This window comes from Sceloporus undulatus, chromosome 2 (genome assembly GCF_019175285.1).
Source record: "Sceloporus undulatus isolate JIND9_A2432 ecotype Alabama chromosome 2, SceUnd_v1.1, whole genome shotgun sequence".
NCBI lineage: Eukaryota > Metazoa > Chordata > Lepidosauria > Squamata > Phrynosomatidae > Sceloporus > Sceloporus undulatus.
Window position 1 is genome coordinate 180,541,798 of NC_056523.1, and position 19,234 is coordinate 180,561,031.

Consider the following 19,234-nt stretch of genomic DNA (forward strand, 5'->3'; position numbering starts at 1 on the left):
GGATACATAACATAGATGGTAATATAGGGAGAAGATCTTGTAACAAACCCAGATGCCAACTCTGCCCCCACATCTACTCTGGGAGCAATATTACAGGGCCCAATAAAATCAGCCACAACATCACAGGTACATTGACTTGTTCTTCCTCCAGTGCGAAATACTGTATGCCAGGGGTAGGCAACCCTTTTGAGCCGGGGGCCGGGTTGCTGTCCCTCAGACAACTGGGGGGCCGAAGCCAGAAAATAAATAATTAAATAATTTTTTTAAAAAAAAAATTAAATAAATAAATATACCGGGACAAATGTAGGACAAAATTTTCAAATGGAGGGCACTTTTTTAAACAAAAAATGGAGGACATGCGAAAAAATTTGCTGATTTTTTTAAAAAATGTTAAGATAAATGCATGTTTCTGAGGCTTCTAGAGACAATTGCCCCACCATGCCCCTCGTGTGAGACGCCAAAGGCCCCGGTGGCAATCGGTGGCAGGACCGGGCTGGGGCCGGTCCCAAGGCCTTGCCGGGCCACATTCGGCCCACGGGCCGCAGGTTGCCTACCCCTGCTGTATGCCATCATATGCTAGCAATGCCCTTCTACAATTTACATTGACCAAACAGGACAGCTTCTATGCAAGAAGATAAATTGCCACAAATCAGACATTAGAAGTGGCAATACCCAAAAATACCCAGTTGCAAAACATTTCACATCTCTGGGTCATACAATACTAGGTTTAAATGTTGAAGCCCTTGAACAAGGAAAATACAAAGAAAGACAAGAAAGATAAACAACTGTACTGAATTACAGTGGTCCTTCCACATTCAATCGGGTTTGGGGTGATGGACCCCCATGAATGTTACAACTGCCTAGAGAAGTGTTTTCTCTAGGAACTTCTAGGTTCTCCAGCACAACTCTATGGTCAACCTCTGGCAGAGTTGTATTGGAGAACCTAGAGATTCCTAGGCAGAACATAGTAATGAAACCGCAAATAATCAAAGCCACAAAAATCAAAGCCACAAGTGTGGAGAGCCAGCTGTATATTTACAAATCCATTTTATTAGCAAAGGTATGAATAAAGACAATGGCTTCATGGCATTCTATATACTGTAAGAAAAAGAATCTTTTCAGAGAATGGTTTTGAACCCATGGAAACTGACCTTTGGTAAGTAGATTTATTGCTTTCACAAATCAACATTAACTGACCACTATAAAGAACAGGAAAAACCTATATGGCCTTATGAGCTTTTTGAAAATTTAGTGCAAGGGTCATGATTTGTATCTTTCTGGATCCTATTACATCCTTAACACCACTCCACAGTGCATTTCATGAAAGCTCATGAAAACATAAAAACCAGTTAGTCTTAAAGAAACTCCCATCTTTCTTTCTTTCTTTTCTTCCCCCTTTCTTCTTCCTTTTCATGCTGCAAGAGACCAACACAGTTACATCTTTGAAAACCTGGGCCAACCTTGATTCAAAGAAGCAAGTTCTCATTGTTCACTGAGTTGGAAAATCTCCTCAAGCAAACTAGAGGTGAAAACTCTAGAAGCTAGATGGGAAATTATCTCATAGATGAGGTCCCTATTGCCATGAAAGTTTGAAACAATTATCACTGGTGCTTCATCAGAACAGCAGCTACTACTCCCTCTGTGCTGATCCTGCTATACCTCTTGAGTAGTGAATCAGCAGGGAACTAACCAGTAGCTCTGTTTAAGTCTCCAGTATCTAGCATGCTACATAGTGACACTCTTGCCCATGTTTGTTGTGGTTCAGGAAGGATTTAAAAGATAACAAGACATGCAAAAATTATTCCAAGAACAGAACCTCATGAGCCTGAAAGTGACAACAGAGAAAGGCAACCTAAATAATGGATTAAACTTCCATGGAATGGAAAGAGAAGAGGATTAGATGTTTAGCCTCCCCTTCCAGTCCTGCTGCAAGGCTTTCGGCTTCAAGTTTCATTTAGCTATTAAATTCATATCACACCCTTCCTCAAAGAAGCACATAGCAACATACACAGGATTCTCAGGGGGTCTTCCAACTGACAGGGAACCAATATAGAAATTGAAGGAGTGGGATGCCATAATCAGAATTCACCTATCCTGAGAGTATCTGAGCATCCATCAGTTTCTCAGCAAGTGGTTAAGAGCAGGAGTAGAAAAAGAGCTTGGAAATAACTAACTACTAATATCTGTAAATACACTGCTAATTTGTAAAGAATTTCTTTTCCCTAATAATGAAGGTATAACCACACCATGTTATGACTGCAGTACAACAAGGAATAATAACTCTTTTGAGATATAATGGTAGTTACTTTTATAGTTACAGGGATGTGGCTTTACTAAATGATAGAGGATGAATAACATGGTTGAAGTGCTCTTGAAAGACAGAGCTGTTGTACCTTTAATTGATATCCCCTCTTCTACACAGTGATTAAAAGGTACAGGAATTCTGTCCTCCTTTTTATGTGGCCACCCATAGCTGTGCCTCATGCCACCACATCACACTCTTGCAGTGAGTACTGGGCTAATGGTGAAGTGGATCAAAGGAGAGCATGTTTTTCACCATGGCCACTGGCTTCTAGTATTCCAAACATAGAATAAAATAACCCACAGTAACTTTAGAAATGGGAACCAAAACGTTACTTTTTTAAAAATTGTGACTGCAATGTTATTTTACTACAGGCTTTGAACTATAACTATGATTGGTTTCTAAAAGTTGAGTAGAGATGTGATGGAATGGGTCTGTAGAGGTTTAAGGGGCATCGTTAAACACAACACCATGTGCCAATTCAAAATATTTAATCAACAGTTGTTGGCACCATCACATTTCCACTGCTGATTAGGTCTCTTTCCTCATCTGCCATGGAGGAGGGAAGTAGAATCAAGCCACAGACACCCAGTATCACTTCCTTACCACACAGGAGCCCAACAGTGAATGCAAGCACAATCTATGCTGCTTGCTTTGCATGAATCATCCAGCCTACCAGATGGCTTAGATTAAAAAGAAGGGAGGGGAGTTATTAATCTACTATTCCAGTCTGAAAAAAATGAGACAATCTGCCTAATAGTTACACAGAACTAAAAAAGAATGAATGAGTAAATAAATAAACAAATAAATAATGACCAAGACAGCAACAATGCACGCAAACTGCTTGAGCAATCCCAGATTGCAACATGTGGTTTATCTGAAATGACAGATTACTGGAGGAGGAAACAAAAACAAGAGGAGATGGGGAAAACAGAAAAAGGGACAGACAAACTGCGTAGCAAAAAAAGAGATTCTGGGTTCCTAACAAAACGGTGCTAAACATGATATTTCCATGAGAGAGGAAACACAAACACAAGCCCACATAAAGCACAATCCCCAAACGCTAACCACCACAAGAAACCAGGGAATCTTCCATTCAGAAAAACATTCCCATATGTACTATTGAGAACACACTCAAATCCCTTATCTTAATGCCTAGATTAATGCCTAGAAAGTAAGTTAATTTCCTAGATTAAAGGCTTTGGCTTGTCATGGATTTCCAGCACAAAGATAACAAACAATTTAGGGCGCTGTTTCCCAAAGTTTCTGAATTTGAGCCCATTTCTCAATATCTGTTGCTTTGGAGTGGGGCGAGAGAGGGGGACTCAGAATAGATGAAGCATTCTCATTTTTGTGCAGTTTACTGCTGTATGAGGTGCTATGAGTATATTTGGGAATTAATACCAGCATTGATAGTGGTTCCCAATGGTCTGAGTTGGGGGGCACCTCACCACCTCAAAAGGTCAAGTAGGTACTCCCCTTTATCAGTGTGTGAGCAGCTGGTGGAAGAACATTATCTCTTGCCTTCTCCAATATACAGAAGGGGGAAAAGCATAAAGGACAGTACAACAAATAGCTCCTTCTCAAGACTCTAGTAGTTGCCCACAACTTCTATGTATGTTTACTCAGTAGGCCCCACTGAATTCAGTGAGACTTACTATCAGATAAGTGTGTACAGCAACAACGGGAAGCATGAGGCCTTTCAGATGCTGGAGAATAACAACTCCGAGTAGCTGTAGCCAGCATAATCAATGTTGAGTAATAGTGGGAATTGCAGATCAATAACATCCAGAGGGCCACAAGTGTAGGAAGGAAGGTGTAGTCTTGTAAATTTATGCCTCCACACTGATATGCATTTTAAAATATAAAGGTTCTGAAAGCGATTTGTCTGGAATAGCTGGTCTAGCCAGACTCTCTCACAGGGTGGCATTACATGATCAGCTCCACCTGGGAAAACATTACAAGTGAGCAGTGGACTGAACTCAACCTGAAGGACTCAGGCCCAAACCTCAAGAAAGCCAACTTGAAAACTGCTCTCCATCAAAAAACTATCCACTGCAGTTGGACAAACAACCTAGCCATCATATTAGAGAAGATATTCTGTCACATCCATAAAACAAGATTTCACCTAATGGTTTCTGGATGCTAACACAAAAAAGGAAACCCCTGCCCCTATTCACATATACAGTATCAGGATTGTTGGGAAGCATCAACAACTCACAAGTCATACATTCCCAGCCTTCATGCTAGGATGCCATTTCTCCTATGATCACACTGGATTAGTAAATTCTGTTCTTTCCTCTGCTGGCTCCCGCATCCCCCCAAGTGATAGAAGATCTACTTTTCATTCCTATATTTATTATTATTATTAACCTTTATTTATGAAGCGCTGTAAATTTACACAGCGCTGTACATGCAATCTTTTTAGTTAGACGGTTCCCTGCCCTCAGGCTTACAATCTAAAAAGACATGACACAGAAGGAGAAGGGAGTGGTGGAGGGAAAGGGTAAGAGGTCCAGCAGTTCCTCTCAACCTCCGAGGTCTGGACCAAGGCAGATGGAATGGAGGGAGGGCAAGGCTTCATAATGGATGGTTAATCATTATCCAGAGAAAATACATAATCACAAGTAGGATAATACATATACAGTACATAGGAATACAGGAAATGGATCGATAAACAGCCAACAACAGAACATCAGATAGTAAGCGACAATTATGCGATGCCTGGGAAAGCTTCTCTGAATAGGATGGTTTTCAGCTCCGTTTTGAAGCTGGTTAAAGAAGTGATGGCTCTTGCTTGTGGAGGAAGAAGGTTCCAGGAGTGAGGGGCAGCAAGTGAAAAGGGGCGAATCCGGGATGGGGCAGAGGAAATCCTGGGCTGAGACAGGAACCCTTGACTACCAGAACGGAGGGCCCTGGTGGGAAGGTGAAGAGAAAGAAGGTCTGATAAGTAAGGAGGGGCCAGTCCATGGAGGGCTTTGAATGTCGACAGCAGGAGCTTATACTGAATGCGGAAAGGGAGAGGGAGCCAGTGAAGGGATGCCAACACAGGAGAAATGTGGTCAGAGCGGTGGGTGGAAGTGATAATGCGTGCAGCTGAATGCTGGACAGAGATTAAAGGACGGAGGTGAGAAAGAGGAAGCCCAGCCAGGAGGACATTACAGTAATCAAGTCGTGAGATCACTAGGGCATGGACCAGGATCTTGGCAGTAGAGGCGGAGAGATATGGTCGGATTTTGGCAATATTGTACAAAAAGAATCTACAAGCCTTGGCTGTGGTCTGGATCTGAGGGATACACGACAGAGAAGAGTCAAAGATAAAGCCAAGACTGCGGGCTTGCTGGACTGGTTGAATGGAAATGTTGTCCACAGAGACAGAAAAGGAGTGTTGAAGGTTGGGCTTAGGAGGAAAGACAAGGAGCTCCGTCTTGGACATGTTGAGCTTCAAACGCCGATGGCGCATCCACTGCGAGACAGCTGTAAGGCAAGATGAGACTTGCTGTTCAAGCCTTGGCGAAAAGTCAGGGGCAGAAAGATACAGCTGGGTGTCATCGGCTTTCTCTCACCTGCTTCCTCAGCCTTGTCACCTGCCTCCACAGCCTTTTGTCATCTTAGACATTTTTGAGCCCTGTATCTTTCACATAACATCTCTTTCAGGCTGTCCGGTTGAGGTTATTTAGAGAACAAATTTGGTTGCTTGCTTTTCAATGATTTATTATTATTTAATATGATTTTTTTCTCTAAACCTTTATCTTTAATCAGATCATTTTTAAGAAGAGGCAAAGGGAAAACAGGTGAGCTCATTCAGCAATGGCTAGGGAGTTTAGTCAATACCAGTTCCTTCCCAATTTAAACAAATGAAGTTCCCTCATCATGGTTCTAGGGATGAAAAGAGGGGTGGTTAATGCATTAATAAGTCAGTCAGGGAAATACTGCTGACTGCTCTGCCCTGCAGGTCAGTTGTGTGCTTTCTTCTCCCCTAATCCTTAATCTATATGCTGTCTTTATTTACAACTAGGTTCAGGAAAAGAAAAGAAAAGCAAACAAAGCAAAACCTTAAGCAGATCAGCCTAGATCTGTGACAGGTGCTATGGTGGATAAATGCACCAAAAATAAGTCCACCTGGAAGGGATCTGTGGAAAGACTCCATGTTAAGGCACATAGGAATCTGCCTTATTCTGAATCATATCATTAGTCCAGGGCAACTAACACTGACTGACAATGTAAGTTAAAAAGTTTATTGAATAAGTCAACAGACTGTATCAAGAACAGACAATAAAAACTGAATACATATATTGTGTGTAATAAATTTGAAAGAATAGGAAAAGGAACCTATTGTAGTGCTACTTTCATTAGGCATTTTTCTGTTCCTTTTTTCTTTAAAGCGGCTGCTTTAACTGCATAGAGAGCAATCTTCTGTGTGATTAGATGGTTAGAGCCTTACAGAAAAAAAATTGTTTATTGTCAACTCTTCAGTGGCCCTCATGCCTTTAAAAAGGAGATAAATAATGTCCTCTAGGACTGGAATACAACCAATGTTCAAGTGGGTAATGGGCCAGATCTTCCTCTTCAGTTGCCCTACATACAGAGACTTTCTGAAACTGGGATGGCCCGGAAACTTATTGCATCACTGTGTCCATCTGCTTGAACAGCAAATGAGTAAAAGGCATACACTGTTTACATTTCCTTGGGAAGGGCAAATATTTTTCATCCTGAAATTTATTTTTTACTTTTGCTAGCCATCTCATACATCTTGTATTTGACAATGCTGATGTATCTGTGTTGTGCTCAGATATACACCCTTTGTTTAAAAACTTTTTTAAATATTAGACTTGGAAACACCCAAGGCCTCCACACTAAAGCCATAATTTGACAGCATTTTAGAAAAGTTAGAAAGGCCTGTTACAGACTGCCAAAATAAAGCTGCTTCGGGTCTCTTTGGAGGTATGCTATTTAAATGATGCATGCATCCTAAGAATCTGGAAGCTGCACCAAAAGCTGCACTCCGGTGCTTAGGAATGGAGTGTGGCTTTGGCGCGACCTCCGGACTCTTAGGACCCATACATCATTTAAATAGCATACCTCCAAAGAGACCTGAAGCAGCTTTATTTTGGCAGTCTGTAACAGGCCAAAGCTAATATTTTTCTGACATTTTGATTATTTGCTAATTTAAGCATTTCTTAGTGACCCTGTCTTTACCCATTTCACCCAGTTTACTCCAACAATGGAATAATTGGAGATGTATCAGATCTGAAATAGCTGTTATTCCAAATTCAGATCTCATTATATGAGCTCAGCAGACTCTTGATACACCTAATATTAAATGAAGAAAACTGTTCTTTCAATTTTCTTATTACAGTTGGCCCTTGACTTTCACGGGTTAAACTTTTGCAGACTTGATTATTTGCGAATTTGTCCCCGTGTGCCAGTACCCTTCCCAGGCTTTTCCCCTCAGGGAAATGCATATCTCCCCCCCCCATGCTTTAGCTTGCTCAAGGAAGTTTCCCTTAACCAGTTAAAGCTAAAGGAAAGCTGGCTAAAGCACAGGGGAAGGTGGGAGGGTTGTGCGCACATAGGAGGGAGAAGAAGAGCATACGCATGTCCCTCCCATCTTCCCCCACTTAGTTGTGTTTTTTCCACTTTCGCAGGGGTCTTGTGCCCTAACCCCCACAAAAGTGGAGGGCTGACTGGTGGAGCCCCAGATTTCTGCCCCCAAAGTTAATACAAACTACAACTTTTCCTTATAAATATTCAAAATTGACCTTGGTAAGTATAGTTCAAAAGCCTGCTTAAAGATTGGGCACAAAAGCAATTGTTTTCAGCTCACTTCTCTTTATTTGAGGAGTCCAAGACCCCACAAAATAAATAAAAAATTATGTCCAAATAAGTATAAGAAGTCACCTGTTCTGTTTCATCAGAATGTAAAAGACATGTGTATCATTACTTTTTATTGCCAAAGATTACAACTTTTGATCTTTTGCTGATGATTACTAAATTGCTCTCTGACAGTAATCTACGCAAGCTTCTCTGTGTAGTAGATAACAAAATCATATCAACTGACTGACAATGGAGATGCAGAAACTCTTGCGTATGAAGTAAGCATACTATCACTGAGCTATAACCCCTCCTTCTCTCTCCCCTGATGTTAAAGATAACCTTAAAAATTGTAAAATAAATGATAAAATGCCTTAGATGAGTTTTTAAAGGTTTTAGTGTTTCAATGTACAATGTTCTATGAGGCATTACTTTTCCAAGCTGCCATAAACGAAGAGACAGGAAATAATCTTCAAGGAGTGCTAGACAGGCACATATATCTAACCATCAGATTTGTTTGCTCAAGAGGCAATTTTCCATTGAGCCACAGCATTCCCTTCATGACCAAGCAAATCCTTCAGTCTCCCATCCAGCTATTTCCAATTTGTACAAAGAAGACTAATAGCCCCATCTCAAAACAGGACACAAAATTAATAATTTCATTCATGCCCACTGAAAATTATTCTTTTCCACTTTGTTTCACCAAACTCTGTTTCACCAAATTTTACTGGAAATAAAATAAACCATATCTTTTTGGCTACAAATGAATTTTTGTTCACTACAGGTACAAGTGTTTGTCAGTTAAGGATACAATTCCATGGGGATGTCCCAAGAGGCATAAAATGCTGCAGATTTTACTTCCCACAGAGACTTAAAAGAGTGGAAAATTCACCACAAGACACGCACATCCCAGCTAGTAGCAAAAATGGCCACCATTGAGGATGCTTTGACATGAGTGCAGGTATTCCAGTAGCGATGAGGAGTAAAAAGGCAAGTATAAAGGGATATGCTGAGGAAGATGAGGGAGAGAGGCTTGACATTCCCAGATCTAAATCTTCCCGCTCTCTGGACACAGCTCTGAAATATGGGGAAACTATGTCTGACCTGGGCTTGCCATGGAAATTTTCCCTCCAATTGGAACCAGTGGGTGAGAATGCAAAAGAAAAAAGGAAAAAAGAAAAAGAAAAAAAAAGGGGGGGAGGCAGAGCCAAATATTACCTTTCAAAAGAAAAGAATTAAAAATACAGTTCCAAGACCAAACCCCAAAGTAGTTTGGTTACCATTACAGCTGCAATTTTAGAAATAACATATCAGGAGCTTCTAATATGTTGCTTGCAGTATAAAACACACTAAGTAGCAATGCCACACATACCATTAGAAAAGGCCATGTTTAACACCAGATATACTACAAAGGGAGTGAATGTAACATAATTTTATTATGCCTTAAAGACTGCAGAGAGGGGTGCACAAAAGGCCAGCAAGGTAAAGAAAGGAAGAGACAGAGGGGGAAATGAAGAACTAAATCGTGGGATCTTGTTACTTGTCACATATTTATCTCTGAGTCCCAGCAGAAAAAAGGAGGAGGTAAATACCAAGGGAGAGCAACTTCCATCATGGTCTCAGGAAATGAAATAGCCTCTCATCATTCCCAATTCTGGATGACTTCCTTAAGATTGCTCTGGACATCATTCTCCTTTTCTTTTTCCTTTTCTTTTTTTATGATTCAGACCATTCAGAAGGAGGGGAGGACTCAACCATGTATATTTTCCACTGAAGTTACCTCCACATGGCCATCTGGGGGAATGGAAGACTTCCATGAGGGAGGAGCCTGTTCACTAGAAAAGGAATAAAACTTGCAGCTACTTACGATGCAAACTGAGAGAGATGTTGATGGTCCGCTCTTGCACAAAGCCCTTCAGATTAGGAATCTTGGCACATTTCAAGATAGTTTGGGAGGAACTGTCACCAACGTGAACCCAGCAGACCGTGTCCTCAATGTAGTTGAAGTCCATGGCCGTGGTCTGTTTAGTGCTGGTAGGAGTTATGTTAGGGACAGGGCCACCATTCAGGTATGTAGCCATGATATTCTGTGAGTTAGCGATGAGTAGGATGGGAGGGCGCTCTACTGGTTCTGAGGGGAAAACAAGAACAGAGAAGTAAGGCTTAGGTGCAAAGATATGTGAATTTCTTAGGAAAGTTACACATTTTAGGATGAGATCCATCAAATGCAGCTGCAAAGGAGACCTCAGAGTAACAACATGCAAAAAGGAACATGGTGTAGGAATTTCTCTGTCTGTAGTACTGATATAAAAAAGACCAACAAAAAAGCATGGAGAGACATTTAAGGATAGGAAGGAAGAGGAGACAGATTGTTCAGTGGAGCAGTTTGCTCCGCTGGACATCAAAAAATATAAAAGCATTAATGTGCTTCTGCTGTGCAAAAGCTGCAAGACTCTACCAATTGGGATCATCACTAGCAAGGTAACTTTGTTCAGTGGAGTCAGATGAAGAGTTGTGGAATCACAGAATCATAGAATCATAGAGTTGGAAGAGACCGCACGGGCCATCCAGTCCAACCCCCTGCCATGCAGGAAATCCAATCAAAGCATCCCCAATAGATGGCCATCTAGCCTCTGCTTAAAGACCTCCAAAGAAGGAGACTCCACTACCCTCAGTATCATTCCAGAAAGTCTCAGCTAACCAAGGTGGCAATCTTCTTTACAACAATCCAACATGAAAGAAATACAAAGTGAATAAGAGATTAAACATTTGGCTTGGGGGGGGGGGTGGTCTCAAAATATCCCAGTCAGTGCTTGTGCTGGTTGCAAGTTCTGGATACCAAAAAAGGAACTTTTCCAAGCTCTGACTGCAGGCAGACCATCTATATCTCCAAGAGTTGAAGTAAGTACCAAACCAGGTTCTGCCAATTAAAAAATATAGTAAGAGAAATAGAGGTGCTTTGTACCAAATCCCCACTGGATTGAAAAGGACAGGGCTGAGAGTACCAATCTCTTACCATTCTTTGCTTTGCAGGATTTGTGATCAGGCTGAAGAAGATACCCCTCCACACAGCTGCATGTATACGACCCATCATGGTTGGTACAGGTTTGACTACAGGTTCCATAAACAGTACACTCATCAAAATCTGTTTGAGAAGGGAAGCAAAGGAGAAAAATTTAATCGCCATAGAAACATATCTAGAGAATAAATTTTATAGTAAAATACTAGTAATAACATTTCTAAGGAATTAATGTTGCAAAATAACCTTCAAAATAAGAGCAAGATATGAAATCACCCAAACACTATCTCATTACTAATTCAGCAGATACATAATCTGCCCCCAAGTAAAACATTGTTGAGGGTGGAGTGCTCCAATCCAAGATCACAATCCACAGGGATGTACTCCTCCTATGCAGGCAAATCTGAAACAAACATGAGCTACTCCTGTGCAACTCCCATCAATTTCATTTAGAAAAGTCACCATTTTGGTGAGACCTATTAACAGAACACATTTTAAGAGTCCCTTTTGAACCCAGCCCCATATTTCTTTCTGTGTCAATTAAAAAGTTCTTTGAGAAGGAAAAAACATACAATTGCTACAGTTAATTAAGGTGACAGTCACAAAGCCTGTCTAATGAAAAGTTTGACACCACCCACAGAGAACAAAAGACTCCCAACTGCTCTGGAGTACATAAATCCAGAATTCATAATTTGTAGCTGAAAACTCACCACACTAGCTCATTACTTTATGAAATCTCTCAAGATTGACACAACCTCTATTTCTCCCCATGGGTAAAAGCCTGGCCACAGTCATTTTAAAAGCCCCAACAATTTTACAACAAATCCTACTGACAAGAATCATGATGAGGGATGAACATGCATGAAAAAAAACACAAAACTACCAGACAATACCAACAGTGAAGGCTGGTGGCTGTTTGGCTTTATTTCAAAGGAGTTGTCTGAGATGCAGGACCTATTGGGTGGCAGTGGCAGAAGGTGCAGGATGTTCCAGCACCTTATACAGCTCTTTGTGAAGTTCAGGCTAAAACCCAGTGTGTGTTCACTGCTTCACACTGACAAATAAGCCACCACTGAATGCAGTATAGTTGTGTTTTCTCTCTCCTCCCACCAGTGGTTGCTCTAGAATTGCCTGCCCTCTGCAACATCTCTTCTATATTAAATATTGTCACCTACCTTTGCAGCTTTTCCCATCTTCAGCCAGCTGGAAGGAACTGTTGCAATAGCACATCGGACCATTCAGAGTCGGGACACAATGGTGCTGGCAACCCAGTTCTGTACAGTTTTTCAAAAGCTCTAAAAAGAAAAAAATAGAAAGGGGTGGGTTGAAATGAAATCAGGCAGGTAGTGGGGAAGGTGGTTTGGGTTAAATCTAGGCCATCGACCTATTTGTACTGAATTTCTCTTTTGCATTAACATTCATGCATGGGACAAATAGTCATGCAAAAAGCAATAGTGCACATTCTGTTCTTCAATGTGGAAAAAAAAATCTTATGGCTTTTTGTTATGTACAGTCAGCCCTCCATAGCCACAGATTCTGCATCCATAGATTCAACAATCCACAGCTTGAAAATACTCCTCCATCTCACCCCCCCCCCAAAAAAAACCCTTCCAAAAATCAAACCTTGATTTTGCCATTTTACATAAGGGACACCATTTTAATCCTCCCTTATATATCAAGGGACTTGAGCATCCATGGATTTTGATATCCATGGGGAGTCCTGGAACCAAATCGTAGCCCACTGGATACCAAGGACCCACTGTATATATAAATTTTAACAATATATGTGTCTAGTAGGTATAGGTCAGAGGAGTCTTGTGTCTCTAAGGCAGTTTTGATACAAATACTTCAGACAATAACTGCTTAAGAGAGGGAAAATGACATGATGAACACACTCTAGCTCCTAGTCAGTAAATTGCACAGTTCAGCAGTTCCCATTCTGTGAACAGGCAAGTGAGCAGTTGGTGGTTAAACATCTTTTGTGCAAAATCCTTTAATACTAATCTATCTGTATTCTCCCATCTCTCATAACACTAGTTTTTACTTGTATGTTGGTTCAAACTTATACTGTGAGTTGCACTAAGAAACGGGCATGTAAGTGTGCCAGATTCCGGAAGTGAAAATGTGAAACTCTCAATAAGATTTTTCTATTTTTGTTGTATGCTTTCAAGTTGTTTCCCACTCATGACACCCTAAGGCAAACCTATCACATGGTTTTTTTGGTAAGATTTGTTCAAGCGAGTTGCCTTTAACTTTGTATTCCTCTGAGGCTGAAAAAGTATGACTTCTTCAGCCGGTTTCTACGGCCAAGCAAGAATCTGAACTCTGATCTCCAGAATTATAGTCCAGTGTTCAAACCAATGAGGGGGAAACAATTAGTTCTATCGCAAGATGATGCTAGCTAAATTACAAATGTCTTATCATATGTAAGAGCATAAGATCCACAATTATTATCCCAGTACAGCTTTGGCACTTGCGACGTCTCTTCCGGGTTGCCGGAAGGAGTGCAATTTTCGCGCTCCTTTTTTGCAGCGCGGAGGAATCTCGTGGTTTGGCTGCTGCGGCTCCTCCACGCTGCAACCGGGAGCGGCGTGAGACCACCCCTTTTGGGCGGTCTGTAACGGGCTATAGTTGTGAAGGTTTCTGCTGATCTCTATAATTTCCCATTTCACCTTCCAGCCATTATTTCCAAACCTCTTAAAACATGACAATTTTGTGCCTTTCTTTAGCAGTAAGATGCAAGGCATACATACAGGTCTACGGTAAAGGTGACTATTGGTCTGATCTCTACTGATCTCATGAAGGCACTGATGACTCCACCAAGCAGTGTTACTGACCTATTTAGCTTTTAGGAAGAGGAGCATCTTTTGTAGACTGAACTCTCCCAGGAGACGGCTGGCCGATTCCCCATACACTATTACCATTCCATACATCTTAGTTCTCAAAGTCATGGCAGTAAAGCAGTCGTAATTCAGCAGAGGACAGATTTGCCTTTCATCAGAGGTGGGGAACTTGTAGTTCTCCAGCTGTTACAGATTAACGCTCTCATGATCACTAACCACTAACGAAACTGTCTTGGGGTTCTGGAAAGTGAAGCCCAAAACATCTGTAGGGTCCCTCTGTTTTTGCCTTATGGGCTTCTCAGGCATTGCCATCACAGTAAGTCACTACAATATATTCTACCCACTGCTGTCACTACCCACATTTTTTAGGAACGGCATGGCTACCTATTCTCTTCTCTTAACAACTCAGGACTCTTCTGGAAGCCACAATGGAAGAAACGGTCAGTGATTTATTCATTTCAATAAAGTACGACCAAGGAAAGACAGAAAAAAATGTGACAAAACTTTGAGCACTGAAGTAACTTCACAGCCTGCCCCCCCAATAAAAAAGATTCACCACTTGGGGCACTTGAAGGAGAGAGAACTTCCAGCAAGGTTTCTTGTCCATGGTTTAATTGCTATTGATGGCTGCAATAAATGTTAATAAAATTTCCATCTGCCTCACATTTCCTCCTATACAAAAAGGAGATAAACTACGGCCAGTAATGAACTCTCCATAACAGAGATTTCTTTTCATTTCTCCAATCATCCATAATTATCCAAGATTCCACCAAGGCCAATTAATGGCAAGCCTCGTTAGTGAGCAGAAGAACGGATGGTTTCTCCATTCCGGCAAAGAAAGCAACTGGAGAAACTATTTATTCCCGTAGTAATTAACAGCCATGATAGCTACAGGATGCAATGTCATGCCTAGAATATCCGTATAATATTGTACTGATTCCAGCAAGAAAGATAGGGATAATGATAGAACACACATGTCTTATTGAAAGTGTATGTTGAAACATTTTTCTCCACAATTAAGAATGTCACATCAGACCGTACGTACCAAGTCTGGCACACCTGGAAGCCAACAGGCGGAAAAAGGCTGAACTTGCTCATACTCCACTAAATCCTGCTGTTCTCTCCCAAGATTCTTTCTTTGGCTTTCACATGTTTTCTGTCTCACAGACAGTAAGAAGATGCACTGGGACTGAACTGATTCCTTTCAAAGACATCCTTTAGTTCTTTGGTCAATATTTTTAATTTTGGTGGATAGCCTTGATGTTCTGTGTGTGTGTTATATGCCTTCAAGTCATTTCTGATTGAGGGCAACCCTAAGGCAAACCCATCATGGAGTTTTCTTGGCAAGATTTGTTCAGAGGAGGTTTGCCATTGCCTTCCCCTGAGGATATGACTTGCCCAAGGTCACCCAGTCATGGCCAAATGGGAACTGAACTCGGCTCTCCAGAGTCACAGTTCAGTGCTCAAACCACTACGCCAAGCTGGCTCTAGAGAAGGGGAAATATTCTCTTGTCCTCTCCCACCTGTAGGTCTTCCCTAGGCCAAACCAAATGCAATCAATTTAAGACGAGATTATTTTCATTTTGAGATTTCTATACTGAATTCCCAGAATTAATTAACATGCAACCAGAGACTTCCCGGGGGGGGGGGGCTGTTGTGACATGGTAACCAATTAAAAGACAGACCATTAAAGCAATGAACCAGTAAAGATGTGGGACCCACATTCCTAAGACTGCTACACAATTGTTGTTTTAGGTAGGACTGAGCTTATTATTAGCAGAAAAACTCAGGAAGTTAGAATGATTCATGGGCATTACATGTCTTCTAAAGCCATCTTATAATTGTTAAATATCAGGATGGATGTATTTTTGGTTATTTGAGACAGGACAATCTCGCATTTCCTAGTCACACCCACACTGACTCAGTTCAGTGTGTGTGTGTGTGTGTGTGTGCGTGAGAGAGAGAGAGAGAGAGAGAGAGAGAGAGAGAGAGAGATGTACCATCTCGCTGGGAATGCTATTCACTCAAATAAAGCAGCAATAAGATAAGCTTCTGTGGCTCCAATTAACACACAAAGGGGCCAGCACTGCAGCTTTTGTGACTAAAAGGGACACTTATTGTGTGCAAGTACAGTCTATTTTAACCGACAAATAGTTCTTTGTTTTTCCTTTCCTCCCTCCTTCCCTCCCTCCCTCCCTCCTTCCTTTCTTCTCTCTCTCTCTCTCTCTCTAGCCCATTTTTCCAACTGGATGCCACCACTGCCATTTCAACATTCTGAAACTGAGCACTCCCATACATATTTATTATTTACAATAAATTGGTTTGGAATAACTTCAAAATGTAATTCACCATGGTAAGTGCCTCAGGGCAAGTTTATACATGACAATTTCTTCTATATTCAAGCTGACTTCTGGCTGAACTCAACCTCTCTCTGAGGTCATGATATATCGCCTGTTCACCAGGCCATCATGATCACATTATCAGTGGCTGCTCCATCACCTGGCAATAGACAAAAGGAGAAGAAGAGAGACCATCTCTCTTATAGATAGCAAATACTGTTTGGTCCCTCCTTGACAGGGCCAGGACAGCCACTCTATCTGGCACCTTGATTAAAGGAGAAGGCAAGACATGACAGTTTTCTTCTGGCCCTGGATCTTGTCTGGGATCAAAGGGGCCCCTCTGTTCTGCCAAAATTCTACCTGTTCTCCCAAATGTGTGTGTTTGCATTTTTCTTCCTTCTACTCTTGTCCTCTTCCCCTTTATATCCTGTTTCTAACTCACTCTAGCAAGGACTTCTGGTTTACCCAGGACAGGGCTGAAATCTGAGGCACTCTGGAGCAGTTTTATTCCTAACCTAATGTCCTAATGTCTTCCAGCTATGGTGGACTTCAATTCTCATCACCCTCACCCAGCATGATAACTGGGATGGTAGGAATTGTTAATCCAAAGTATCTGGTGGGCGCCACTTGCGGGAAGGCAAGTGTAGAACCCATAAAACAGAAGCAAATAGTACTGTCCTCTAGATGTTGCCTGACTGCAATTCCCGTCCACCAGTCAGCATAGTCAATGGTGAAGGATAATGGGAGCTGCAGTTCAACAACATAAGGAGGGATGCATCTTGCCTATCCCCGCTCTAATGCAATAGAAATTATTCCCAGAAATTCTTCAGGGATTCTTTCCTGAATTCAAGAGGCACAATGTGTCTAAGGCTATTTAATGGAAGGCAAGAGCCTTATTTCTTAAGTGTCCTCAGTTGATCATTTTGTGCTACTGGCAATGAACAATTCTGGTCAATAAAAATAGGTCAGCAGCCAAGGATGCTCTTGACCCATACAGACTGGTTATGACCCCTACCACCGCAAGCCTTCTTCGTTGCTGTTGTTAATTTTCAAAAAGTTGGCTTTGACTTATGGCCAAGCCTATGAATGAGAGACCTCCAAGACACTCTGCAAATTTAAGGTTGCGGCTTCCTTAGGTCTATCCATCAGTAATGAATTCTCCTCTTTTCCTACTGCCTGGCATATTACCAAGCATTATAATTTATATTTTCTTCTTATGTACAAAGCACAATTGTCTCAGTTTGGACATTCTGGATTCTGGAAAATAATTCAGGCTTGATTTGCTCTAGTTTGGCAGAAAAGCGAGAGGGAGGGTATGACTGGGCCTTGACCCAGAGAAATGGGAGAAGCTACCAGGACTCAGGGTGGGGTAGAACAGTTTCTATTTCTATTTGAGCATGTGTTCTCTCGACCTTTAGCTTGCAACTGGTGCCTCCTAGCTGAAGGTGTCTTGTTTGGGGCCTTGTAGATACTGAGCTGAGCAGGGTTAGCTGACAAGGCCTAATTGTACAGACTGCATGGGCAGTTTTCAAAAGTAACTATCAGTAAATACAGTAAATATGAAGTATTTCGTTTGCAGCTGTTGTCTCCCGGCTAGCCTTCTTCTGCTTGCTGCCTTGCGAGTATAGCTACACCAGGACAGTACATCCATAGGGCTCTGAACCAAGTTAGACAAGAAACCCACCTTCATTCCAGGATGACAATGCCCCCTCTGAAAATTACTAGATCAGCCATCATGACCCAGTCAATGTGATTCACAGCTCAGGACAGAGATAGGAAAGTTAGCAGGCAATGGTTAATTACCCTTTAGATGGTCCTTTAGATTATCTATGTTAAACTGTCATTTAAATTTAAGTTAAATGCCTGCAAATAAAATCTTTATCAGACGGAAGGTGAAAAATGCCATCCATGATTGTGTGCCAATTCTCACTTGTCACTGTTTTGACAACCCATCCAACTCATCTAAAGCCCTTCTCTTGCTTTCCTTTTTTCTCCTTCCCTTGTAATCTCATCTCTTTAATTCTCCCTTGTTGTAATTTCAAGTAATTTCCGACATAAGGCAAACCTATCACGGGGTCATCTTAGCAAGATTTGTTCAGAGGGGATTTGACTTTGCCTTCCTCTCAAACTGAGAGAGTGTGAATGCTCACGAGCATTCAGTGGGCTTCCATGGCTGAGCAAGGATTCAAATCCTGGTCTCCAGAGTCATTGTTGCACTTCCAAACCACTTCACCATGCTAACTCTCCACATGTACTATTTCCAAATGTTTATTTCCAACAAACGTTCCAGAGCAGAGAGCTTCCAAATTCAGTTTCCCAGGACAGACAAGGAGTCTTTCTGCAGTGTTTGGTATAAAACAGTGTATCTTAAGATGTCTGATGTGGGAAACCAGCATTTTCCCCAAGCAGAATGTCAGGGATTGGTACCAATTTGTGTCAATTGCCTACAACTGTTTCTTTCATTCCTGAAAATGCTTCATGGCCCAACAGCCAATGGGTTAGGGACTGGCACTGGTCCATGGACCACAAGTTTGAGTAGAATTGGTGTACAACATAGAAGGACTGTCTGGATGCAAAGAAGACCACATCTTTCTTACTACTTGCTGTTTTAAAACTTTTTAATATTGGAATTAACCTAACTATCAGATTCCAATCATGAACTAAAATTAATAGCTGAGTTCTTGTGACCTAAACACTGTAATTCCTCAACCCTGAGGAACTATCAAAAATGAAAATAGTTCTTTTGCAAAAATCCAAGAGGAATAGTCTTTGGGTAAAGAACCAGCTGGGAAATATTAAATCTGTTGTCCCCTTAGCACTCTCACACATTTAATTAATTAATATCTTAATAAATAACTTAATTCTGGAATTAATGTTGATAGTTTAATTGATTTTAACTAGTTAGTTCCTCTCTCTG

At 41.3% G+C, this 19,234-nt stretch overlaps 1 protein-coding gene across 1 annotated transcript in view; it reads right to left on the reverse strand.

Moving 5' to 3' along the window:
* The window catches only part of LRP1 (LDL receptor related protein 1), a 392,141-nt gene that overhangs the window by 224,448 nt on the left and 148,459 nt on the right, over window positions 1–19,234 (reverse strand). The window contains exons 6-8 of the mRNA XM_042447614.1: window positions 12,311–12,430; window positions 11,133–11,261; window positions 9,984–10,247 (exon numbers count right to left, since the gene is read on the reverse strand). Of these exons, the coding sequence (XP_042303548.1) occupies window positions 9,984–10,247; window positions 11,133–11,261; window positions 12,311–12,430 (513 nt within the window). The remainder of the gene's footprint in view (window positions 1–9,983; window positions 10,248–11,132; window positions 11,262–12,310; window positions 12,431–19,234) is intronic.